General features: G+C 38.5%; 1 protein-coding gene across 5 annotated transcripts in view; it reads right to left on the reverse strand.

Moving 5' to 3' along the window:
- Positions 1–3,609: 3,609 nt before the first annotated feature.
- The window catches only part of LOC108672431 (rho-related BTB domain-containing protein 2), a 29,316-nt gene continuing 6,525 nt past the window's right edge, over positions 3,610–26,400 (reverse strand). Inside the window, exons 1-14 of one of the 5 annotated variants that reach the window (XM_047881639.1) lie at positions 21,407–21,467; positions 19,827–20,039; positions 18,279–18,382; positions 14,857–15,054; positions 12,712–12,919; positions 11,324–11,566; positions 11,002–11,090; positions 10,525–10,723; positions 8,704–9,009; positions 7,823–7,993; positions 7,152–7,232; positions 6,324–6,482; positions 5,761–5,909; positions 3,610–4,746 (exon numbers count right to left, since the gene is read on the reverse strand). In XM_047881639.1, coding sequence (XP_047737595.1) covers positions 4,581–4,746; positions 5,761–5,909; positions 6,324–6,482; positions 7,152–7,232; positions 7,823–7,993; positions 8,704–9,009; positions 10,525–10,723; positions 11,002–11,090; positions 11,324–11,566; positions 12,712–12,919; positions 14,857–15,054; positions 18,279–18,382; positions 19,827–20,006 — 2,253 coding nt within the window. In that variant the 5' untranslated portion in view covers positions 20,007–20,039; positions 21,407–21,467 and the 3' untranslated portion in view covers positions 3,610–4,580. Of the gene's footprint in view, positions 4,747–5,760; positions 5,910–6,323; positions 6,483–7,151; positions 7,233–7,822; positions 7,994–8,703; positions 9,010–10,524; positions 10,724–11,001; positions 11,091–11,323; positions 11,567–12,711; positions 12,920–14,856; positions 15,055–18,278; positions 18,383–19,826; positions 20,040–21,406; positions 21,468–26,400 lie in introns of those variants that run through there. The other 4 variants (XM_047881640.1, XM_018160094.2, XM_018160092.2 and 1 more) reach the window with 4 other exon arrangements.

A 26,400-nucleotide genomic window follows, 5' to 3' on the forward strand; every position in this document is an offset into this window, starting at 1 on the left:
GAATGGTCATCTCCAGCGCACTTCGTTTCCACTTCCTTTCATCATCGCTTTTCCGCACTAGTCCAGTTGTGGCGGCATAACTTGAATTTTGATAGAGAATCATGCAACAAACAAAATACCTGCCAAGTTAAACATGAGAAAAATGTATGAGAAAGCCATTCAAATGAATTGTTTGAAAATCCTGATGAGCCGAGCATGCAAGTAAAGAAACCCACGCGGGTTATTAACAACAGTAACTAAACAAAATCCCACTGCAAACAAAGCTCAACAAATGTCACAGGGCCTCTGAGATGAGGCTCGCGGGCTATCAAAAGAACCAGTCAGTCCAACACTCTCGTATCCTGCATACATCGTCCATGAAAATATGTAAATGATATCACACCTGCCACTTTCTTATTTATTATATCTTATCGATTGCATTTTAAAAAAATTCCCATTTCTAACAATTATTCCAGAATGAGAAATTGTAAGACTTTTTTTGACTACTTCTATTTGCAATATTCGAGAGGACTTCAAGAAAGTCTTAACTGAGAAATAAGCCTTTCAAAGTCTATAATGAGGCATCCTGCCGCTTATAGGCTTAAGGGACGTGGAACACACACAAATAAGTTGGTTCATGCATTGTCGCCGTTGGCAGTGATGAGCTCATACAAACTTTACGCTTATCACATATACGATGAACATTACAGTGATTACACTATGAGGGAGGAATACAATGTAAGAAAAGCAGTCACATCATGTGGACAGGGCATGACACCACGAATAATAGAATAATTTCCATTAACGAGAGACTGGTCGTGTCTTGCTAAGTTTCAGTTCACTGGCTCACTCGCTCATATGAGAATATAAAGACTGAAAATTAAATCGAGAAAATTTCTCTAACAACGAAAAAATTTTTCTTAGGTTTGGTATTCTGGTGAAGGGCATTACCATGTACAGAAAACATGCGCTGCATTGTTAATCAATTGTAAATCAACAAAATTTTGGTCTAATTCCTTTGCAAAACGCGAAAAATGAAGAGAAGCAAGATTAAATCGCTCTCAACGATGCAGTTACACCAAATCAACGAACTAAATGATAAAGGAGATTTTATTGGTTCAAGAATTTATTTAAAACGTTGCTGACATATATCAGTAAGATTCCAGAAAAAAATTCAGCTTCATAAAATTTCTAAAATTAAAAAATAAAACGTGCATTAAGTTTCTGTGGGGCCGAACATTCGCTAATTGAAATTTGCATGTAAGTATACAGTTCAGTATTGACCAAAAGCTTGCCTGAAATGGCAAATTAGGCACACAATAGCTCATGGCTTCATTACAGATTTCTGTCAGCGGAACTAAAATAAAACACTAAACTACTAACTAAAACAAATTTTCTTAAAAAAGCAATGAAAAATACGAGCTCCGTGCATGAGCAGGACTTATACAGTCAGCGGGTAGGAATTTCAGTTTGTAATGATAATTGCTCGTTAGAAGTGTAAGCCTTAATGATCTGCCGGATTTTTTTTTTGCCAATTATCAAGCGTGTACTGGAAGAATCAACGCCATAATGCCTCATCCATCAATTCAATGCCTATAACTAGGTACTCTTAAAGTAAGTTAAAAGTTACAGCAATCACAGATAGTCGACTCGTAGAAAACGAAAACTTGCCTACTAAGCTACCCTGCAAACTCAAGTCATGGAGCGCCTCACACGCACGTCTATCGAGTCATAATTCTCGGTCAGCAATCACCATCACAGTAGAGTGAACGGGCCGTATTATCCTTATAGTGACAAGCTTCCTTCCCACAGCTCGAGCAGAAAGCGGACGTAGCACTTGTAAACACAAGAGCAAAACTCACACAGGAGCAAAAATTGCATCACTATTCCGACAGTCTTACTCAAAATCTCACAAATAGACTGCAGTGTACTGGTCAACCTCAAAGTAGCCATGAGACCAGCAAACTAGAGACTTTGCTACGCTTGTATTCAGAGTGATAAGTTAGCAGTGGTGGAAAACAAGCCTTTCTTATGTCAAGAGAGCTACTAAAAATAAAGTTTTTGAGGCGCAGCTGCAACCGATCAAGCTCGCAAATCACTATAATTTTTACATTTCGTTTTGGAATTTGTTAGTTAAACTGATAACGATGGAGTGAAGCAGTATAACGAAATTAAAGTGATTTTGAATTAAATGCACTTATATTTTTCATATTCAAAGCTGGATACTTGAACTTTGCAGTGAAATGACTTAAGAAAAAACGAATTGTCAAGAAATCAACATGGACCGTAACAAATGTTCTCGCCTAAAGAATGACCAGCTGCCTGTCAAAAAAGAAACTTGCATGCGTATAGTAATCTTAAGAAATTATTAGCACCTCAGATATCTAATATATCATCAGTCTATCGAAACAATCAAGACCTTTTTGAACAATAAGTTGGGTTGAAAATAATAACTCATGCGAAACTTGCAGCGAAAGTGATGAGATTAGGACACTGATGGCCATCAATCTAGTTCCTTAAATTTTATGTAAATTGTGCAAACAGAATTGTATAAGTAACTCAATTCAGTGCTTTTCGTGAGCCAAGCGTTTATTACTACTCTCTTTCAAAACAAATGCTGGAAAAAAATGCCCAGCCAGCAAGCCAACAAAATTAATCACATGGCTTGTCAAAGCCACCTCAACCTAGCGACTTATTATCTCAGTTATCCCACCAGTTGAGCACAATTCTGCTAGTGTTGGTACACACTAGTACGTCTAATTGATTGTTAGGACACCGAACAAGAATCAATTAAGATCCTGAATCCGCTTACTTAGATGGATTCGATCATTCAGTAAGCATAAGTATATGAAGATGGGATATATTTTTCTCGCTTAAGTTAATTATTGATCACTCCAACAACTGAGCAACTTCATCATTAACATTGAATGGCTTCAACATTAATGATATTGAACGAGGAAGTACCGATGTGGCACTTGTTAAACGGTAAGTCTGGCAGAAACCTGGCGAATATTTTTGCCACAAATTCATACAAATAAGAACAATCGAAAGCAATGGTTATGAGAAATGCTACGGTCAGCTCACAATTGGCATCTCCAAAGAATCTTTTTGCCATTAGCTCTTTGTTAGGAGAAAACAACGTGATGAAGTGAAAAAAAATGGGTCTAACATTGAATGCCAGTGTTAAAAAGTAAAAGTATGGAACGACGGTTAAACCAAACTGTTACCATAGATAATGTGAGGATAGAGAACAAATATCCATAAGACCAGTAAACATCAATTGACTTTGCTGTCAAGTTTCAGCAAGTACTCGTAAAATAAATAAGCATGCACGTTGTCTGCATGAAACAGAAAATTATTAAGGAAAGACAGTATGAGTACCATTTCACAAAAAGAATATCGTAGGAAACACAATATATCATCAATTGGGTCATAAACCTGCAAATTTCTTCGAATATATTGGTTTAGGAAGGAAGAAAATGTGTTCTCGTGATGATAAGGGCGTCTCACATGAAATGCCGTAGTTATTGTCTCGCTCGTTAAGACATTCATGGAGAAGTAATCTGTCTTTATAATATATAAATATAGGTATTGGATTTCGAAAAACCATTGATTTTTTATACTTCTCCCTTTAATTATTATTGTACATGCATTTCGAATTAAAAAAACATTCTTAGTCCAAGAAATTATACAGTATTTGAAAAAATTTGTTTATGTAAATACTGAAAAATTCATAAAAACAAAGAATTTATGCTCAATTGAAATCCTAGCGAAATTATTGGATGAATCAGGATCCTATTTTAAGTAAAATATAATCTGTGAATATCCTTTTTTCTATTATTTTCATCTTCGACATTTCAAGTGACAAACCAATGTCTTCTTTCACGAAAGCAGAATAACACGTTTCTTCTTCTTAGGAAAAATGGTAAATCAGCTAAAAGCAGCCTTGTATTTCAGTGAAAGGCATTACATCATGAAAATTATTGCCTTTCGCACATCAAGATCTTTTATTCATCATATTGTTTACGATGCCCATAGTTTTTCGGCATGACAAGTTGTCTCCGCAGCTGATGTCATCACTAATTTTTCGAGTTGAAAGGTGATAGAACAGGAGCCTGAGGCAAACTGCTCAGATGTGTTGCTGCGATAGTGACACCAGCGCTACATAGTCCGGTAGTTCTCCATGTTCACCCTCACTCGCGGCACTACATAGTCCGGTAGTTCTCCATGTTCACCGCTACTCGCCACGCTACATAGTCCGGTAGTTCTCCATGTTCACCCTCACTCGCAGCACTACATAGTCCGGTAGTTCTCCATGTTCACCGTCACTCGCAGCACTACATAGTCCGATAGTTCTCCATGTTCACCGTCACTCACGGCGCTACATAGTCCGGTAGTTCTCCATGTTCACCGTCGCTCGCAGCGCTACATAGTCCGGTAGTTCTCCATGTTCACCGTCACTCGCAGCACTACATAGTCTGGTAGTTCTCCATGTTCACCATCACTCGCAGCACTACATAGTCCGGTAGTTCTCCATGTTCACCATCACTCGCAGCACTACATAGTCCGGTAGTTCTCCATGTTCACCGTCACTCGCCACGCTACATGGTCCGGTAGCTCTGCTTGTTCACGGAGTCACGGCGGCTTTTGGACGCGAAGCACAGGCATCCTGCCGTGTTGCGAGATCGTTTCAAAGGCTTCACAGGATTCGTTTCACGTTGTCGGTCCATCAAAGACCGTTCGTAGTAGTCGAAGTCCTTAAGGTACCTGGAATTGAAGACGAAATATAGAAACCGTAATCCCATTCAGGAATAATGGTTGCAGTAAACACAAGCTATTTGAATACTTCTTCTAACTCAAAGCGTTTAAAATCTGCTTCCGATTGCTTGGTAGATAAAAACCTCTAGAGCAATTAATTTACTCGTGACTTAGGCCATATTTCTGATTCCCAGAATTATACGGTATTCCATGGGAGCTTTTTCCCAGACACGAATTTGTTACTTACGCTTCCACCAATATAATTCTATTAGATCATACATGTATTTATCAAAGTTTGTGTCAAGTGCTTGTTTTCAGCCTGATGCCGCTGTTTCAGCCTGATGTTGGGCTGTTTGGACGAGCATTCTCCATACTTATCGTGTCGGGATATTACCAGAACTTAAAATGAATAATAAATATTATTAAATAACTTCCACTCAAATTCTCATTATCCCTCTACTAAAATTCTTAGTGGAAGGATAGTGAGGTACCTATTGCAAAATAGACAGGCCAGGATTGGATACAAATGTGAAGTTAAATTTTTTAATAAGCTTCACTAATTTAATTTAAAAAGATATTTTTCCATATCCTTCAATAGTAAAATAGTAAAATGGGAGTAAAATGGGAATAGTAAAATGGGAGTTATACGTCCTTGTAGACGGTGCGCTTTTCTTAACCGGCACATCTTGGCAACATAAATATTTACGGCTTGAAACAATGGACTAATCTGCGAAAAACCTGTGCTAGTATCTGTACAAGAAAGACAATTGTTTTCAGTGAACGACATTGATTTCTGTATTACAATAGCAGGTGAGCATTTTGTATATGAATAGGAGTCAGGAAAAATTACCTCGATGGCGTAACTAAGCAATATAATCACGAAAGCCTGTCTTTCTTTTAAATTACATCGTTTGATTAACAACGCATTTTTAATGATATTTGTGCTGGTCGTTGGAAGGACATAATTTGGATTCACTAGCGAAGTGTGCGGCTGTTTGGATAGGCTAGAACTGAAGCACTAACCATACAGGAGGCCAGCGGTGGCGGTTGAGCCAGGCCTGGTTCTCGGGGTGGAGGCTGCGCAGGAGCTTCGAGTGCTTCTGGCAGACGTTGTTGTAGGAGGACGCCAGGTGCACCAGGCACCACTCGACCAGCTGGTTCGCGTTGTGTAGCTGAGATTTGAAAAATTTATTGACAGCCATTGAACCGATAACAATGTAAAGAGTAATACAGTCAGTGTGATCACCAGTCCGATGCAAGATACAGTAAGAGCCCCATATCAGCTTCCGGAAAGTTTGAGAGCTTGTCAATTAAACTGAATGAAGCCATCATAAATTTGATCAGCAAATATGAGGGAAGCAGGCAATTCGTGGCATGGATTCCAACTCATAGACGACTAACCTAACGAACACCATCACGCGTAGCTCAAACTCTTCTTACTTAAAACAGACAATTTCAACGACAGAATTGCATTACTGTAGAGCTGTGTTAATACTGCATCACATAAGAGAGGGACAACTACAGCTACATGGATGAATATACTATCACATTAATAAATACAAAAAACTGTGGAGTATTTCCTTCACCTGCAGAGGTTCGAGAAGCAGGAGGCAGTCTTCGCTGACGTCGCCGCTGGCCTGCAAGATGCGCTGGAAGAGATCGATGATCTCGACCTCGACGAGCGACACCAGCCGCGGCAGGCAGAGGCGGTTGGCAAGCTCCACCGTCGGTAGGCACTCCCGCACCTGGCAACACGCGCCAATAATAAAATAGAATAGCATAGAATAGAATAGAAGTGTCGGCATTGAAGAAATAGGCCCATGGCCTGTTGCCGATTCTTGTAATTTTCGTGACTTGATTCACAAGGGATCCAGCCTTTTGAACCCGATCTTTCCATAACTGACGATTGATTGAGATAGCTGCTGGACTTATTGCAAGGCCCGTTAGGTGCTAGACATTTCAAGACTGAACATAAGCTTATGCATAGCTTCGTCTATATGGATTTGGCCGCGTGTCCATAAATACTGCTTAGCACGCAAAAATTTTTTCCCTTCTAGTGGTGAACAATTTGGAAATTTTGTATTTAGTTGGTGAAATAAAACATATTCATGAGAGCATGTCAATACATTTTCATGTCTAAATAAGCTCAAGCACTCGAAATGCAAAATATAGGACAGAAGGATACATTTTTTTGAGATGGTGGATCTCATTATCACATTGTCTATTGGCGACAAGCGTCTATTGCAAACGCTATTTTGAACAGGCCAAGAAAGTGGTAAATAATTCTAGATTTCAGCTCTAGATTTTCGCGACATTTTAAATAAATATGTGCTTTATAACGACTAATTTTGAATGGTCAGGAAACTACCCTAAAAGCTTCGTCGTACACAACGACGACAGACATCCTTCATTACCTTGAGTGTGGGGATGGTGTCGGTGTATAAGAACTGCAGTAGAGTCCTGAATGTTCTCTGTTTCACGCCAGGAAAGGTAACCTGAGAGATATACGTACACACAAGTAGAAGACAGTTGTGAATTGAGTTAACAGGTCTAATTTGCTACTACAAACTTTCGTGAAAATACAAGAATGAATAATTTAATAGTGAAACTTTTAATCTAATCTGGGATGGTTCTTATGTAAGGATCCTAAATAAAGGTCCTATGAATGTTTGCAGCACAAAATGAAATTTCCCTTGATTTGTATATATACGGTAAATACATATCAACACAGAATTATAATCGTATCGAGTGGCCCAAAATGTACTTTCTTCATAATCACTCGATATTTAAATGGTATAAACTAAGTAATTATATAAATCGGATGTCATCAGAAACAGCAAACTCAGAGTGCAGCCGTAAATCGTTAGTAGAGAATCAATATTACAGATTTATTTTCACGTTTCAGTTTCAAAATTTCATCCAAATTTCTGATTGACTTTAAAAAATTTTAGATTTTAAGCAAAAATTACGAAACTGCCATAGTAAAAATTACTATGGTAGTAATTTTTACCACCATTACTACCATAGTAAAAATAACGAAACTTAGCTTTTAGTTATGAAAAATATATAGACTGCCACTACTCACAATCTTAGCATTACTCTCCCTAAAGTCGCCGGAGAACATGGCGTGCATCATGTCACAGCGAGCCATGAGCATGGCGCGGTGGCCGGCCGCCGTGCCGTCCTCGAGCTGGAAGAGCACGTCCGAGAAATACCGCGCCTCTACGCACACCTCCTGCAGCCGACCGCTCAGGATCTGCCAGTGAAACGATCACATTGAAAGGGCAGGGTGGCCCAGTGGTTACAGTTCACAGTACCAAGATTGGCGCAGAGAGGCGCGGGTTCGATCCCAGCTCTGTGCGCCAGTTTCTGGTCAGAATCGGCGAGGAGGCCGGGCGGTTAAGCAAAGCAGAATAGTGAGTTGCGAGTTCGAGACCTCAAAATGCTGTGAATGTTCTGCGATGTTAAGAATCGGCGACAGGCCTATGGCCCACTAAACGCTGAAACCGCTATACATTTGTAAAATACTTGAATGATGAGGTATTCTTTTTTAAATCTAAACTATGGCAAATAATGTGGTTGTTGGACGGTACGGTTCAGAAGCGTGAAATTATTTTAGTAATGTTCTAATATGATTAAAATGAGAACGAGTGACTGCAATTTCTCAGGTTCAAAATGCACTGCCAACAAAGTTGGTTTCAAATTTTAAGTAAAAAATGTTAAGGTTAGGTACTTACTTCCTAAATGATTGCCAGGTTAGTACGCTCATCGTCTTCCATACCTTTAATACCGTAACATTTTGACTCATTTGCACGCACAAGATCTTGGTTCTAAAGCACCCTTTTTGCTAATGAAGATCATTGATCAAATCATCTCTTTAGCAATGCTCATACATTAAACTAGTGCTAATTCTATAGCCTCTCCAACATTCAACAGTTGGATATTCTAACCATGCTAATTGCTAACCTTGAGGTACTGCAGCTCGATGGTACCGTTACGGAACGGTTCCTGACGTAGTAAACTGTCCGCGTATATGAGCAGCTCTGATAGCTCTAAAAACTCGGCGGCTTGCCGTACTTCGCTGAGCTCTGCGAAGGGCAGACGACATTCCCGACAGAAGATGCTGCCCGTGTACATGAAGTGTACGAGCTGACGCAGGGCAGGGCCGGTGATGAGCTTGCTCAGCGTGATGACGGTCTGGACGGGCACGCATGGCGGGACACAGGCTCGACCGCTCCGGCTCTCCAGTGGCGGCTCGTCTCGTTCCTCCCACTTGGCGGAACAAAGTAAGTGCGTTTTTCAGTCGTTTGGAAGCGCAATGCAATGTAAAAGCAGGGTTAATAAACTCGTGTAGTCCAGTTGTTTAATAATTATTTCATGTAAATATTTTTGTGATAAATTTAGGATCGTTCTTAGTGATAGACTATATATACAGGGAAGATTTATAGACTGCAAAAAAACTATATATTCAGGGAAGTTTTATTGACTGCAAAAAAACTATATAATCAGGGAAGTTTTATGAACCCTCTTGGAAAAATATAATGAAAAATTTTTAAATTTATTCTTCATATCCAATACAAAAAATTTTTGATTATTGCAGATGGAAGCTAAAGATTCTGCGATTTCTATCTTAGAAATTTAACGGAAATAAGTTACAGTTACCAATGACATACTGACTTTCCATGAAAATTAAGAAATAACTTTTAGCCTAGACCCATCAATGGAATAAGATTAATACATTCACACTGGCTAATGTGCACTAAAATCACGCAAGTAAAAATAAGAGACGAGCATACCAGCAAAAAAGGAAGTAAGCTCAACAAAGCTGTAGTATATTGTTGCCATACTAGATACAGCATAACAGCAACAACAGCTCTTGTTGCATCTGGATGGTCATGAAATAGCAGCAATCAACAACTCAATAAAACTGCTGTAAAAAATATCTAAAGCATAATGTATGTGAAGCGTAATAAAGCTGCGCGACTGGTCTACAGTCAATGAAATCGTCCACGTCATAACAGACGTCATCTATTTAAAGCAAGACTTTTCCAAAACTTTAGCTAAGAATTTAATTGACAAGGAAAAAAGGCAGGAGAATTGGGTATTTGTTTGGAGATGTAATATAATCGGACACAATCACCGCTGAATGCTTCAGCGCATCCATTTTAACAGTGCTCCCAAACCAAGTACGTGTAAGAAACACGGGCACGCAGTACGGGGGGCTTGTCACCAGGGTACGTGTAAGAAACACGGGCACGCAGTACGGGGGGCTTGTCACCAGACACCAGGGTACGTGTAAGAAACACGGGCACGCAGTACGGAGGGCTTGTCACCAGGGTACGTGTAAGAAACACGGGCACGCAGTACGGGGGGCGTTGTCACCAGGGTGCGTGTAAGAAACACGGGCACGCAGTACGGGGGCGTTGTCACCAGGGTACGTGTAAGAAACACGGGCACGCAGTACGGGGGGCGAGGGTACGGAGGAGAAGTTGTGGAAATATGCTCACAAATTCACATACTCGGTCAAGCAATTCAATACAATCGTGGGTCACTAAAACATGTCACTTCGCATACTTTTACAACAGTGCTACACATTACAGTGGGCAAAACACATTTTTTTGCGTAGAGCTACTTTTGCACAAAAGAGCAGGTGCACAATGCACATGATTTAGCAACGATAAATATCTTTTTGAAACGCTAAAAATTTGTGAAGTGCACTATGCCAGCAGTGACGACTAGCCAAGTCGATTAGCTGCATGCACGAGAGTGAAGTCACACGCGACACACATCAATGGGCATGTTGAGAGCGTCGAGTGGCCGCACTTGCTCTATGCTGATGGAGGAGAAAGCAGGGTGGTTGAGTGCCTTGTGGATGCCGGGACGCTGGTCCCCCAGTGCGGGACAGGGTGGCGGCTGTAGGGTGTGTACGCTGCTGCGCCGCTTCAATACGTCGCGTAGTCGACAGTTGGCCACGCACCCACTTACACTTGAGATAAGGCACACTACAAATATTTGTATTCAGAGCAAGCAATAAATATTTTACGCTATTTTACAAATGAGTTTGTGACATGATAAAATATAAATAAAATTGGATAAATTGCAAGTGTGTTTATGATTAAATCAAAATGATCTTAATTGGAAATAGATAATCGATGATTATGTGCAGATTAGAAGAACGAGAAATAACAACAAAGTTGTCGAATACAAGTTCAACATATTTGATGGTTAGACTTAGACACTCCCTTTTTTAATGAGTGTACTCACGAGGAGAGGTTGGGTTGCTCCGTCGCTATGAGGCACTCGGTGTCGGAGTTGAAGTTTCCGATGTTGGTGTCGCCGAACGTGCCGCTCACCTGATCACCAATACGGCATTAGTGAGGGAATCTAAGTCGAGTAATGTTAAATGATTATAAATTAGTGAAATAGTCCGAAGGGAAGAGACATTATAAGCAATGTTTAGAGCATATTAATTTAGATAAACATCTTTCTAAAACTATGAAAATAGATGCAGCTGATTTTAATTTACCAATCAACTTTCAAGAACCTGTAAATTGCTTACAATCGTAGCAACAGATGCATAACTGACCATACTGGAGTCCGAGCTCCTGCGCGTCGCGACGCTGTCGGAGAGTTCCGTGAGCAGGACCTTCTGTAGCGCCGTGCTGGCGGCGGCGGCGAGGAAGCGGTGGGCGTGTACGATGGTCGAGCCTGCGATGAGCACGAGGTCCGTGAACGCCGAGCACTGGTACAGGCAGTGCAGGTCTTCAGCGAAGCTGCTCATTGTGACGTCTGGCTGACATGGTGCGGGTTTCGGAGGACAGAAAGGTGCCTGCATAAAAAATTTAGAGAGCAATGAATTTGAAAAGCCCTTTTTTCGTCCCGAATAATGTAGGACTCCAGTTATTTAGGTCACATTAAAATGGCCATCACGCAAACTTGATTCCGTTTTTTTTACAAACTAACCATAATTTTAGCAGTCAGCAGATCAGGAGATTTCAGTTCTGTGCAAGGAAATAAATTTATCTTACGCTTTTCTTAAAGAGTTGTCATCCAATGCTAATTTCCTATTTTCAATTCACTGTCTGAACAAAACGGGACAGTCATCTTTTATGTGCGTTTAGTTTTCCGACTATAACTATTTTCGTCATTCACACAAAGACGCGTTCGTCGACCCAAGCGTTGAGGTAACGTGGCTAGAAATCCTTACATGGGAGGACATAAAAACCAACGACTAAAAAACGGGTAGGAGGTTCTTTTATCATTTGTTCAATCACCATAAATTATTTTTCACCATAAACTAACGATGTAATGATATGGACCCAATAAAAACCAAGGCAGCCCCGTGGTTACAGTTCACCGAGCCAAGATTGGAGCAGTGAGCTATGGGTTCGATCCCAGCTACCTGCTACAGTTCTAGTCAAATCGGCGAGGTGGCCAGGCGGTTAAGTACAGAAAAATTGGAGCATTGAGTTTCGTGTTCGAGACCGAAACAAGCTGTGAATATTCTGCGATGTTAAGATTCGGAGACAGGTTCAACGGTCTAATGAACACTGTTACGGATATAATATAATCTAATAAAAAATATTCACACATGAACGGGACATACATTTGACTTTCGTCTAGCTCTGTATAATGACAAGGTAAGGTCATTGCTTGTATTGGAATCTTAACGGTTAGTTACGTGTAATAATAAAATGCCTCCAGATGACGACGAGTTTAAATAGAACCAGTAACAACTTTTCAGGGTCATTAAATTGGCTGAAGCCGTTATTATTTAATTTGTTTTACAGTCATTTGGGCCAAACTGTGATAAATGAAGAACTTTTTTCACAATTTGCTGTAAATTTTTTGTATATTTGTAGCAAATTTTTACTGTTAATTCCGGTAAATATTAAAGCACGTTTGCAACAATTTTTTGAGTTAAAAGGAAGGGGACAGTTCGGCATGTTTCTATCAACTGCTAGCAAGGCTGACCTGTGCTAAAGGCCGCTGGACCTTCTTGAGGTTAGTAATCCAAAATCTCTGATGTCTTCTTGCTACGAGCGCCGCCCTGACCACGTTCTCGAAGACCTCAGGCACGCCGTAGTAGCTGAGCACCGACGTCTCGTAATACTCGATGCCCATGTCACGCGCCACCGCCCGGCCCTCAGCTGGCATCACCAAGTCACACTCCCGTGTCGCTCTGAAACACAACACTCAAAATTTAATCTTCGAATTTGATTGCAACTATCAATATCGTTAATGTAGAAAATTTTTTTAACTTCAAATAAATTTACTTATTAACTACTAAAATGAGCGTTTGAAAAGTTTATACGAGAATGGTGCTAGATTCTTGGGTGCATAGACGCATAATTTCTGCATCATTTGATAATACGATCTCTAGTGGGGACATGTGTTTTCGGTTCTAGAGAGGAGACCATTAGTTTTTATAAACGGTTACAAACAGAGGGTTGTACTATTGCTTTAATAAAACATATAAATATGCTTTCCATCGTTACCGTATGTGGTGAATCATGACAAATGATATAATATACATTTTTATATAGCGTCAGTGGAATCGATCGTATTTTACATGATAAATATTACAACTCTTTCCATGAATCTTAAAATGACTGCGCAATTATTAAAGAATACCTTGGCGACTTTCGGGCATTAAAAAATGTTGACCCCAACATAGTTGAAATGTATAGATAAATCTCTAGAAAATGCAGTGGCCTATGACCATGAAGAGCAGAAATTTCGGTTCCTAATGTCATACATTATAATTTACCCAGAGTCTTTTATAGTGTAGTTTTTAACCGTATAGTGGGCTTTAAATTCGAGCTTCGTAGTAGTTGCCACTTTTCTGCACATGAAATTAGTTTCACTGAGGCTCAATGCAATTTCTCAAATATATCAAAAATACTTGTTAGGCTGTGTGCATTATTATTCATGATTAAATTTGTTGGTTTCAGTAATGTTTACGATAGCAACTTGTGCAAAACGAAAAATTATTAGGGAACACGAGTAGTGAAAATACAAGGAAACCTTTTTGAGAAATATATACGGTGATATTTTGAGCTCGTGATTTTTAAAATGCAATTGAACAAATTAATTTCTCTACCTATGTTTATTGATTTCAACTATTCTCATAGCCTTTATATCGAATTAGAAAAGCACAATGGTCCGTCGAGTTCAGATGAGATCAGTGTTGCAAGTTGCAGGATGCAGCGACGTAGGTAAGGCGAAAACCTTATAAAAAATTCTTGGACAACTACTGTATTTTGTATCGTCACCCCTGCAAGTAAACATAAGTTAACGGAAACGAAGTGAGCAGATCAATGATTTCAACAAATTTCATTGTGAGAATTAGGCTGAAAATCGCAATAGTCTACTTTGCTTCCTCCATAAATAACAGTCCCAGGCTGAAGTCCCGCCTCCACCAGGTTTCGTCGATAAATCAGTCAGCTCATTTTCTGCCGTACAACTTCAGTCCCTGACAGGATATTACTACTTACCCATGTAAAAGAAACCAAGGTTTAAAAGCTCTCTTCCAATTACCTAATTTATCATAAAAAATTACTTGGAATATAGCTGGAACCTTCCCTACTGAGGTTAAATTAAGGATAAAAATCTAAACTACTTCAGAAATATTGATCATCAGATTATTTTATTAACGCGTTGACTCCGATTGCTTCATCTTGTACTATTATTTCATTTTTTTTGTTCTGTTTTTCAGGTTCGATTTGGCAAGATAAAAGTTTGGCCGCTAACAGAAATATATGTGTAAATTAGTAAAGTAGTCTGCTCAGTGTTACCGATGTGCTATGAGAAATAGAAATTTGAAATCAGACGCTGAAAAAATAGAGAAGCTGGGCATGAAATTTTACTGAGTTAACATGAGGAATCGAAAAAAGGTGGGTGGCTTAAAAATCTAAAACTGGGCCTAATTAAAAAAGAAACAAAGAACATCTCCAATTAAATCTACTTTTGTAGGAAGGCATACACCATACATGCTGTAATGACAAGCGCGATGGCTTGTCAAGCCATCCCTCCGTTTTTCGCTTCCTCATGTTTTTTTCGAATTTAGAAGGCTCCGAAACGGATTACCAACATAGGTCAAACGAGCGGATAAATTACCTGACGAGCGGAGAGCGCTCTCGGCAGTATCGCTTATATTCCTCATCCTTGCAGATGTGCCTGAGGTCGTTCTTGCAGCCGACCAGTAGGATGGGGGTGTTGGGGCAGAACTTCCTGATCTCGGGGTACCATCTGACGCGGCAATTGCGCAGTGAGACAGGACTTGCCACTGAGAAGCACAGCAGCACCACGTCCGATCTGCCGTGGGCACATGCAGGGTCATAACTAGAGAACAATATACATACATTTATGGATTGAGGTGCAATACATGATACTGCATCAATTTATGGATTGAGGTGCAATACATGATACTACATCAATTTATGGATTGACGTGCAATACATGATACCCCGTCAATTTATGGATTGAAGTGCAATACATCATACTGCATTAATTTATGGATTGAGGAGCAATACATGATGCTCCAAGTCAACTTATGAATAAGGATGATTGATAGAGAGTTTTCGATTATCCATCACTATTTGTAGTACCAGCAGAGAAGCATAAAAAACTGTAATTTAGCTGCATTTGAGCATTTCAATATGATTTGGATTGTGGACCTTGCAAGTGGCAGAAAATTGTCACTGCAAAGCAAAATGAAATGACTAAAATGATCGTGAAAACCAGTTGATAATCCTGTGTCATTGTAAGACACGAATTTGATCATTTAGATTAATTAAAATGTTTGTTAGATTCTTGTTAGGAAGGGAATCGAATACTTCAGAAAAAAACGGCAGTTACTTCTCTATATCAAACTGTTATTTTCATAAAATGATGATAACACAATTAGGGTACCCGGTATATGGACCAAATTCATCAGCGTCATGACACTTTACCAGAAAATTAAAAATTATGAATCTAATTGATTGTTTTAGATTTATAGTTTTTCAATGATGTAGTCAAAGTCAATTATGAACATTGTTTTCGTCATTTGATGAACATAATTTTGCTGTTAACAAGCGCAATTGATCATTCGCTAAGTGAACGTAAGTACTTACGCTCTATTTTCTTGTCTATGATTGGTGGATTTTGCTTGAAAGGCCGTCAATGATTGGCTGATGAACTTACGATATCTTAACTTTTTTTGAAAGTATAGGCCCTGATTTTTACATCGCGGATGGAGCAAATAATGAAATGAATTCATTAGCAAGTCTAGTAGAAATATGGTTAATTAATAAGCCAATATAATGCCGCAATAATTGGATTGATACAGCAATGCCACAATAATGGACATGAATCAGTGACTCAACAATCGAACTCTCAATAACTGCGTCAGTTGTTGAAAAATCAGGACCTGTGCACTCTAATAATCCACCCCAAGAATTATAGAAACTCTAAAAAACTCCATTTAATAAGATTTTTACTTAAAAGAATGTTGCGAAATGAATTTTTTACTGCAGTTTCCCGATGGATATCCCATCATATCACTCATTTCAATCAATAACAAATAGAAAATTCCCGGCAGCTGCAGGATGATGCATCCATGTTGCGATGTTTCTTCCGCTGACGCTTCTTTTATTTGAACGTCTTTAATTACCACTCTGTTCTATTTGCGTCAGAGCCGCTCAACAACTACAGTAGTTTTTAATGAAAATAACGCCAACTATACATCTGTTATTTTAAAGAACTCTCTGTCAGTATCTAGTCGAGTTGCAAGATGAGAAAAGCGGCGATGAAAGTGCTGTTACGAAACTTTTCCTTGAATGTTTTTTTTTTTACTTCAATGTCGCCTCGGTATTTGTGGTATTTACGTATGCTTCACTTGACTAAAATCACCGCCGGTGTAGAAAATATTCGTTTACTCCAAGAAGCCTTTTATTAATTAATAAAAATGTCTCACAAACATTACGATAATACGCACTTCAACTGATTTATACCTTCCTCGATTAAGCTTCTTTATACCTAAAGCTTAATAAAATTCGCTATTCGGTATAAGTCTTTTGAGACTAAATAAAGCCGATTTTATTTCATTAGAATGATCAAGTCGGAGCCTAATCTACGGCAACAATAGCACTCGTAGTTCCGAGAAGTAGGGTATATACCGCACCGCTTTCCTCTGTCCAGCCGCCTTGGTGTATTGTCTCCACGCCATCAGTAATTTTAGAACTAACTGATAGCTCGCGATACAAGGTCGCTGCTGTGTAAATGGTTGTTCTTCACTTTGTTTGGGAGGTTTTCAAGTCAACAATTAAACGTTTGCATAAATAATTTGAAAATCACAAGCTATACAACACAATGAAATTGCTTTACTGAGAGAACAATCATCTTTAATGTCCTCAAATTGGGAGCCGTAATACTTCCTTTGTTGAGGACTGCCAGTACGCAGACGTGTTACGGTCATTACTGTCATCGTAAACTCATCCACAATAATTAAACTAATAACGCCAGAAATTGTTATTTTTCAAAGAAATATGCTATTCTAAATACGACTTTCTCATTTTGGGCATCTTTATATAGCCCCGTCCTCTGTGGCCTTCTAATTACAAGGGAAGGCTCGTTGTTTTTTCCTTACTTTTATGGTCAGTCACGCGCGACACAACACTTGCTTTTATTTCAATGGGAGTTGGAAAATATTGTAATAATAGGAGAAATTTCTACAATAAAGATTAAAATAAAATTATAAGTTTATCTAATTTACATGCGCTACTAAGGAAACAAATTTCTAATGTCAACTGAATTGAGCGATCGTTCTTTAGTCCAGGTCTGAGAATGGATGATGAGTTTTTCACGCAATGCTGTTCAATATACTTCTTATGGTGAATAATTGACTTTATTTAGAAATAATTCTAATTGTTGAGGAAGAGAACAGATCGTTTATGGTGAAGCTGGGTGTAGTAACAGGGGGGGGGGTGTGAAGGGGCATTGCGGCAACTGTGAAGAGGTTATATCTGACTAAAAAGTGAGCTAATTAAGCGAGTGTGTTAGCGTGTCGAGAACCTCAAAACCTTTAGAACGTCCTAATAAATTAAGAGAACATCTTAACGTTTCTATTGAATAGAAAAAAAGTAGCTCAAGTCTTTGACGGATAACAGTTGTAGCTAAGTTATAATTTCAAATTGTTGAGAAAATAGGTAGTGAATGATTGAAAATCTCAATCATTGAATTGTGAGTGAAAGAAATGGTCAGTGAGATTGAAAGTAGACTAAATAGTACAGTTGCAGTGGTGGTGGAGTTGCAGGCTAAGCAAATTTACTAGTTTCACGTGCAGCCTGTAGCATGATCAAAATAGCCTTATTCGAAATTTAAGTTAGCTACTAAAAAACATTACGTCGTTCTGTTTACTCAAAGAACGTTTTGACTTTAAATTTGCCCATGGAATAAATTTCTCCCCATTCGTTTAAAACTGTAACCAGACATATATTTTTGAAATCCAGCCATGCTTACCTCTCCATTAAATTTGACTTAAAATACACTAGACTAACCGGCCATATGCGAATCTTCTGTCTTTGTCGTGGTCGCCGAAAGTGTCCCACAGTCGCAGGGAGACGTTCACGCCATCCACCACAACCCAAGAGCGTTCCAGCACCTGACACATGCAAGCGCTTGTGACACATGCCAGGTAGACTTAAATAATCAGGGGCCATACTTTCAAAACTCGCTAAGTGAACGTAAGTACTTACGCTCTATTTTCTTGTCTATGATTGGTGGATTTTGCTTGAAAGGCCGCCAATGATTGGCTTATCAACTTACGATCTCTTAACTGTTTTTGAAAGTATAGACCCAGTACTCAGCTTACATTGTGAATCTTTACTTCATTTTAGTATCAAGTTCCTCTATTAGAAATTTTTTTCCAACTCGAGAAGATAAAAACTCTACGGTAGTTAAATTTAGTATCATAATGTTGAGTATTATAATTTAAATTCATAGCATTTAAAAAATGAATGACATTGCCATGATATCTATTATTCATAGATACTAAATTAAACAAGTGGATACTATGAAGACGAACCGTAATTGTGTTAACCGTTTTCGTTTGTTTGCTTCTTCATTCTGAATGTTTCATCATTTTATATTTTATCGCACGTATTACCGGTGATTCTTCTACATAATCATGATTTTAGTTCGGGTTAGAGTCTATTGAAATCCAAATCAAATGTTAATCATAGATGACAATCTTGGCTATGATCTTCTAGAGCAGAATTTAGGTATCTATACTTGGGCTTTTAAAAGTTCTGCATTAACACTTATGTCTCTTTTTATGATCTATTTACAAGTCAATTGCGATTCTTTAGCAAGTACTTCAACCTATATTCTATCCTATAAATAAAAGGATAGAATTTTTTCCAGCAATCAGAAGCCATTATTTTCAGATCACTACTGTTAAGCTAATAAATATTAAGTTTTATGGTCAATCTATTCGAACATCATTCTGCGTATTTCATTAGCGAACTGATTAGCAGAATAAAAGTACAGAAAATTTATAATATAACAACGCCAACTAAATGTGTCGAAACAAGTAACAGTTACATAAAATATTATATTATATTAAAAAAATATTATAAAAATATTATATTATATTACATATTAAGCACAGAACATAACGTCAAAATGGGGTTCAAGTTCAAAAGCGTTCAGGAAAGAATCAAATTGAGAAGCATTGAAAACCGACGTGGGTTCACAGGAAGTTTGCAAAGAGCCCTGTAAATCGTTTTCACCCAAACCCTGAGTAGCAGGGGGGACATTAAAAGACAAGCAACAGATGGTGAACTCGGTGGTAGTTATTGAAGATCAGTCCCAATTATCGTCAATCAACAGATTTGAATTAGGGTTTGTCGAATTTCCCCTGACAAAAACTCGTAAAATTTTTTCCCGGACAATAAAAAAAGTTACGAAGACAGGCTCGTCACATTAGCTACAATGTTCTACTGCGGATACTTCCTTCACCAGATGAGTAAATTGAGCTCAAGAATGCGCCTTACAACGAACATTTTGCCATAGTAAGAAATTATACAGTAATCTTGTTAACTGACCTCTTTGCAGACGCGGTACTGATCTATTGCCCATACGGTGGGTACATGAGTGTTGAGAAGTTCTACCAGTGAGAACTGCTTGTTGCCGGCACGTGCCCATACCAGACGTGTCTTGCCCACAGCCGTGTCTCCCACGACAACGCATTTCACTAGCTCCTGGTGCGGCTGTTCGTTATCCATACTTCTCTGGGCCCATCACGATGACCACTACTACTGAAAATAATATCTGTTATCAATTAATTAAATCATGTTGCGAATTAATTATTTCCAGAATCAAATCAACCTAAATCACCACGGCTTCACGGAAAACGGACTTTGTTAAAAAATAACTTCCATGTAAATTCAACGACAAATCTTAAATTAAAAGAACAAATATATACATAAATACTGCTCATATTACTAAATTTGCATACACATCTTGGTAGTACATTGAGTGGGCACTGCTTCTCGCGTTTGACCTGCTCTGTCAGTGACATTCATGGGGGTTAGCAGCATAGAACGGTTCATAGTAGCTACTGTACTGTATATTAATTATTACACATAATGCATGACATTCACATAAGTTCTTTTCTGTCTTTTCTCATGCAGGAACGCTTGTTGAAGACAGATTTTTAATAGAAAACTATCTACATTGATGCCTAAAGCAGAAAGAGCGCGGCGTACGCAACCTGGAAGACACATACCCTGAGTGAATCAAGTAGTGAACCATTGCCCCCGAGTCAAACGGCGTGCTGCTTGCATCACATGCCATTAGGATAGCGAGTCAAAAACAACAAAAACTTATTTCTCACTCATTTTATTCGTTTTGGGGCATCATGAATTGCAGTTAAATAAGTAGATAAGTTTCCATAACTCAAAGATTAAACGATTATATAGAATGGTGTAGCAAATGATGAATCAGAAATATTCGTAAGAGCATCAGCTCGCCATTATAGAAGAACATGGCCAAGTAGTTAAAACGTTTGAATAATTATCATAAAATGATTGAGATCTCGTTGCATGCTCATAAACTTTTTCTAAATTGACACGAATTCAAGCCAGGCTAAATGCGGTTACATAGACTAATCAACATGCCACAGAGAACAGAGTGCGGAGCTGTAACTTTAAATTTGCTTCGAATCGAAATGTATTACGCGAAGTATACGGCCGGGAATGCATAAACCTAGCTATGTAAAACGCCAGAGCCCAGCTAGCTTTTCAATTTTTGTCAGCAGGTTGACTATCACTACTTGGAATTCTTTACCAAGACAAGATTTTTCGTTACATCACAGAATCAGGTTATAGAGATACAAATTTTGATTTCAATGGGCCAGCACGTACGCTTGGCACCAGAAAAAATATTCACTTCATGACTGCAGTAAAAATTAGTCCGTTAGTCCGATGTCACTAGAAGCCGATATGATAGCTGAAAGATTTGCAATCAGTATTGAAACTCAAGACTAAAAGTACAGCTACTCGGAACGTGGCAGCGGTATAGGCGCCTGCATACCATAAATTATGCAATAAATACCTATGGATATATCTCATAACTGAAGTGATTAGAAATATAGATTGTCAGATTCCCAACACTCAAAAATTACCTTGCTCATCTGAATGAAGTATTCTACAACACAAAGTGCAGCAAATTTAGGTACTGTTGCAAAAATTCACTTATAGGAACCAATGACACTGCACTACAAAGCGAGAGACTGAACATGGAGTCTGTACAAAATGAAGTTATTAGTCGCGGAATGGTGTCAATTAGGGCCTCCAACGTGCGATGACTGTTATATATAGGGATCAACAGGCAGCTGATTAATAATATTTCGAGATCCACTTCGCGAGCTTAATTTATAAACAAGAGGCGTTGGCAAGTCGGACTAACGCTAACATTTTGAAGGGATTACAGAAGCTCTAGCAAATGTCCCTTTAATGAATATGGCTGATTCCGGGTATATGTCATCTATAGGTCGTCTTCCGCATACAAGTTTATTTCTCCTTGTTATTGATTCAGTACTACTACTGCAACTACTTCAGTAGTTGCAGCATGTCAGACGCAGATATGCAAGTCAAAGTTGCGCTAGCTACACATACAGAAATACAAGGAAGAAACATTACTGTAATGTTCTTGCAATTTACTGTCATTTCCGTTTTTGGCCGTTAGGGACTGGCGAGCGAGTGGCAAGCAAAGAACACAGTTAAATAGTGGTGCGGGCAGAATTGTGAGAGACAATAATTCTAAGCTATTTTCAGCGACATCCGCCAGAAATTTGAAACCTTTAATTCAACGATCAAGGGGAACTTGAGTCAGAATTACGGCATATTAAAACCCCATAATCAAACATCCCTAACTTTTGTGATCGATTATATTACCACTATCACCAGGAGCCCGTGCAGTCGCCCCGTCGTGCAGGTACCTGCCGCTTATCACCAATGCTTCATTAGCCGCAAATGTTTAGTAGGTATTAGTTTCACATTATCCAACTTGATGCGCCAATGATTAGGTTCTCAAATAAGTGTACTTTTTTATATAACGGTAACCAAGAAGATGGGCAACCTGCATCAAAATTTTAAGGTTATCTTGTATTTAGCATTGAACATTTTTACGAAGTAAAAAAAATAAAATCATTCATGACATCAAAAGCATTCTAGTAGCGGCAGCAGCTAGAAGGCCTGACGTACTACTTGTCACGTAGGCCAGTTAGAGAACCATTGTGCTAGACGCTAGAGGATAGAGGAGTTTGTCGGGTGTCAGGAACCTCCAGGAATGAGTTAAGTCATCCGATTGAATTGAATTAGTCACATCCTCAGTCGAGTGCTTTGATGCAATAGGTACTGTTAATCTCTGATGCAGTAGGTACAGTAGGTGCTGTTTGGTAGTTAGCGAATGAGCTTCTCAAATGTCCAGAGGACATGTTTATACAATGGACAATTTCAGTCCATTGTATAAACAATTTCTTCTACTTCAGCAATACGCGAACAGCTTGCGAGGAAAAACCTTCGGTTATTACAGTGAATTATTTCGGCAAATTTATTCCTGAATACTGCTAAATGAACTGACTTTTAACGGGAATAGTGTATTGATATATGGGTAAAAAAAATTATAAACTATACTGTCCTCGCTTGCATGATCGTAGTTGTATGTAAACATAGGATATTTATCTTTACAGTGCGGTATCAAAAATTTATTTGGACGAACATGAGATTTTTATTTTGGCATCCAAACTATCGATTATTTGATATCCCTACGCAGTCAGCAAAAGTCAAAAGTTGATGGCTTTAACCCAGTAATTCATTTAGGAGACCACTGTGTCCATTTACCGGCACTCCGAATCGGCACTTTGCCGAGCTTCTCTGAGGACTAAAGTGCAAAACACAACTCGTGCGAAGCTAAACATTTCGCAATTCCCACAATTCTGAATATACAGGGGTCGAAACACCTGACCTTTTGATATCGTAATATTTAAACATCATACAAACAATGAAAACGTGACATATTTTTATGTTTTGTTTTTTATTGTTGTGCTAATTGATATTTGATCCCTGCATGGAATATTTTAGAATATTTTTGTGACTATAACCTATAAATGGCAAACGTCTTTGGCTTTCAAAGAGGCTAATTGTTGGTGCCCGTATGGCAGGCAAAGCATGGGTCTCTATCAAAAGTAATGCTTTTGAAATGAAAGGAATAACTTCCTCATCAAAGCGCGGGTCTGGCCGACAGTCGAAGTTGTCAGAGAGACCATCGTTACCTAAATAGAAATTTGATCGTCAATCGAAAGATCACAACTGTTAAAATTACTGCAGACCTCAAACTCCTACAGAACTCAGTTTCCATAGACTGTCCACCGAAAGCTGCACAGATCTGGATTCTGCGGGCGAGGCCGAGATACAATTGGAAAAACTCTGGTTTCATATATAAATGCTTCAAAGCGTTCCGAGTAGTGTAAAACCCTCTAGAATTGGTCCCTTGAGCTTGAGCAGTGAAAAAATGTGACTTTCTCTGACGAATCATCGTTTATCTTATTTCTAACCTCTGGTCGAGTTTCCCTTAGGAGACAGCCAAAAGACATTTAGTACCGACATGCCTCTTGCCAGCCGTATAAATAGCGGGGGATCTATGATAATCTGGGGTTCTATTTCATGAAAATCCGGCAGAATAATGATTTCTCATCGTTGATGAGAATGATTGAATCCAATCCAAATTCATCCAATGATTGAAGCACAGTTTGCGGGGGAGTGGGGCGACGCAATCTTTCAAGAAGATAATGCCTAGATCCATGCAGCTGGATCGTTAGACATGGCACGAAGAACATTTTCATTAAGTTGAGCATCTCATTTGGCCACAGCAATCCCTAAATCTGAATATTATCGAGCATTTATGGTCGATTTTAGAGATGCAATTCTGATATCGATTGCCGTCACTATCGTTAAAACGCTTCAGGGAGTTTCAACTTAAAAATGGGAGATTTTTTCAACATTAATTTTTTGAATAAAACGCAACTTTTCCGCAACTAATCAGCTTCAATTCCCACTATTCAGAACAGATCTGCATGAAATTCATAACTAGAATAATTATTGGCAATACACCGCGATAGTAATGGTTACAGATTTTTGGGAAGTTTTTTTTATGTAAAGGAAATGTTCTAATAACTTAGAAGTTTTTGGAATATTCTGAATGAAAATGTCATCTATTTTTAGTTTGAAGCTATTTCGAGTGTTTTCCGTACCCTCTCTTAGTGGAACCTTATCAGTAAATTCTAGAATACATGTTTCTGCAGAAAAATAACTTTCATACCTGATCAGAAAGTGGTTCTTCGAGCCACACGTTACAGTATATTACTAGAATGCATGTGTCTTGAGAATCTTTTAGTGTGTTTTCGTTGAAGTAATGAACAAATGTTAATGAAATGTTTCCACTAGATTTTAGCATTTCAGGATTATCGACGCGAAAAAAAAACTATACTATCTATAAAACTTTCTCAATTTTACTGAGGCCTGTGCCTATTTAACTACTTATCGTTAACAGCTCATCTTATCCGATTCTTCAAATTATTGATCGTATTACGGCTACTCTACGGAACCCCTTGAATGTACATTCCTAACCACCCAACGGTTATGTTTAGCTGATAGCCTTTTTTCGATTTTGCCTTCGTTTGCGAGAAATACGACTAGACCGAGAATCAACCGGCATTTCTGAGGCCGATTTTCAAATTTGCAGTGACCAAGATACATCTACCAAACCCAAATTAATGAACGGAGTTCAATGTAACTTCGTACACGTATTTATAAGAATCTACCGGTGATATGTTTAGCTCCTAAACATTTTTTCGATTTCTCCTTCGAAGTCAGTTATACGGCAATACACCAAATCCACTGTTGAACGTATCAATAGTATAGTATAGTATCTTCGGCATTGAAGAATAGGTCTGTCGCCGATTCTCAAGACGTCAGAATCAAGCGAATTATTGAATTATCAAAATAAACATTTTTATGAATAATTCGAACTTTATTGCAGATAATTAAAGTGCAAATTGCTGTGTTTCAGTTGGGCTTCCACTTCCGTTGGATGGTTAGTAATGTGTATTCAAAATTTTATTCAAATCTGTTCAATAGTTTAGAAGAAATGTCTTGGTCACTGCGAATTTTGGCCCCTATTACTGTTAATGAAGGTGAAATGAAAAAAAATCGCGAAAGAAGGCAAAAATGTAAAAAATTGTTACGAGCTAAACTTCACCGTTGGGTTCTAATGAATACGTGTACCAAGTTTCATCAAGATCCGATCATTATTTTGACAGATATTCCTTGGTCATTAAATTTAGAGACCGGCCGTGAGACCAGCGGCGAATGCAGCCGTAAAATTGTCCGACAAGTTATTTTATAATATCTCATAATCATCAGGACTGCGTGTGTTAGTGTGCACGGGTGAATTATTTTGCGCAGTGCAATGGGTAGTTAAATGTCGGCAGTCGATTGCCAGTGGTTAGAAATGCTATTTACGCCTTTGCAAAACGTCAATGTGATCATGTTCGAATTTTTCCGAATATCTGTGCATCAAAATCTGATTTGGATAATCAGTGCGAGCCGTGTGATGGATTGAATGATGTATATGAAATTAGTTCTCGAAATAAAATTTCATTCAATACCTAGGGGAATCAATTGTTCATTTTGCTGAGGTCATGGGATGCGCCAGAGAGTTTACGTGTTCTTTAGTCGTTGTTGTTTCTATGAGTGCTTCTTACTTGAGTTACGGGTATTCATTTTGAACGTTGTCGCGCATATAACTTCAATTTCATTCCCCGTCTCTTCTTTAAGCTAACTAAAAGTTTGGGCAAATGATATTTTCGATGTTAAAAATTAATTAAATTTCAGAAATGCAATTGAATAAAATATTTGAATTTTTCCACTGCTTTTGATTTGCGCATTTACAGAGTGTTTTTTCCACCTTAATAACAGCTTAAAAGCTCACGTGGGTCTCACAGAATTGGTTGTATCCCGATAAGTATATGCAGTTGGGTTTCAACACGCATACACTTCACGCTTACCGCACTTCCTTAGGGATGGCTTGCAAAAATTGTACATAATATCCATCGCT

Source organism: Hyalella azteca, unplaced genomic scaffold (genome assembly GCF_000764305.2).
Source record: "Hyalella azteca isolate HAZT.00-mixed unplaced genomic scaffold, Hazt_2.0.2 contig8433, whole genome shotgun sequence".
Taxonomy (NCBI): Eukaryota; Metazoa; Arthropoda; class Malacostraca; order Amphipoda; family Hyalellidae; genus Hyalella; species Hyalella azteca.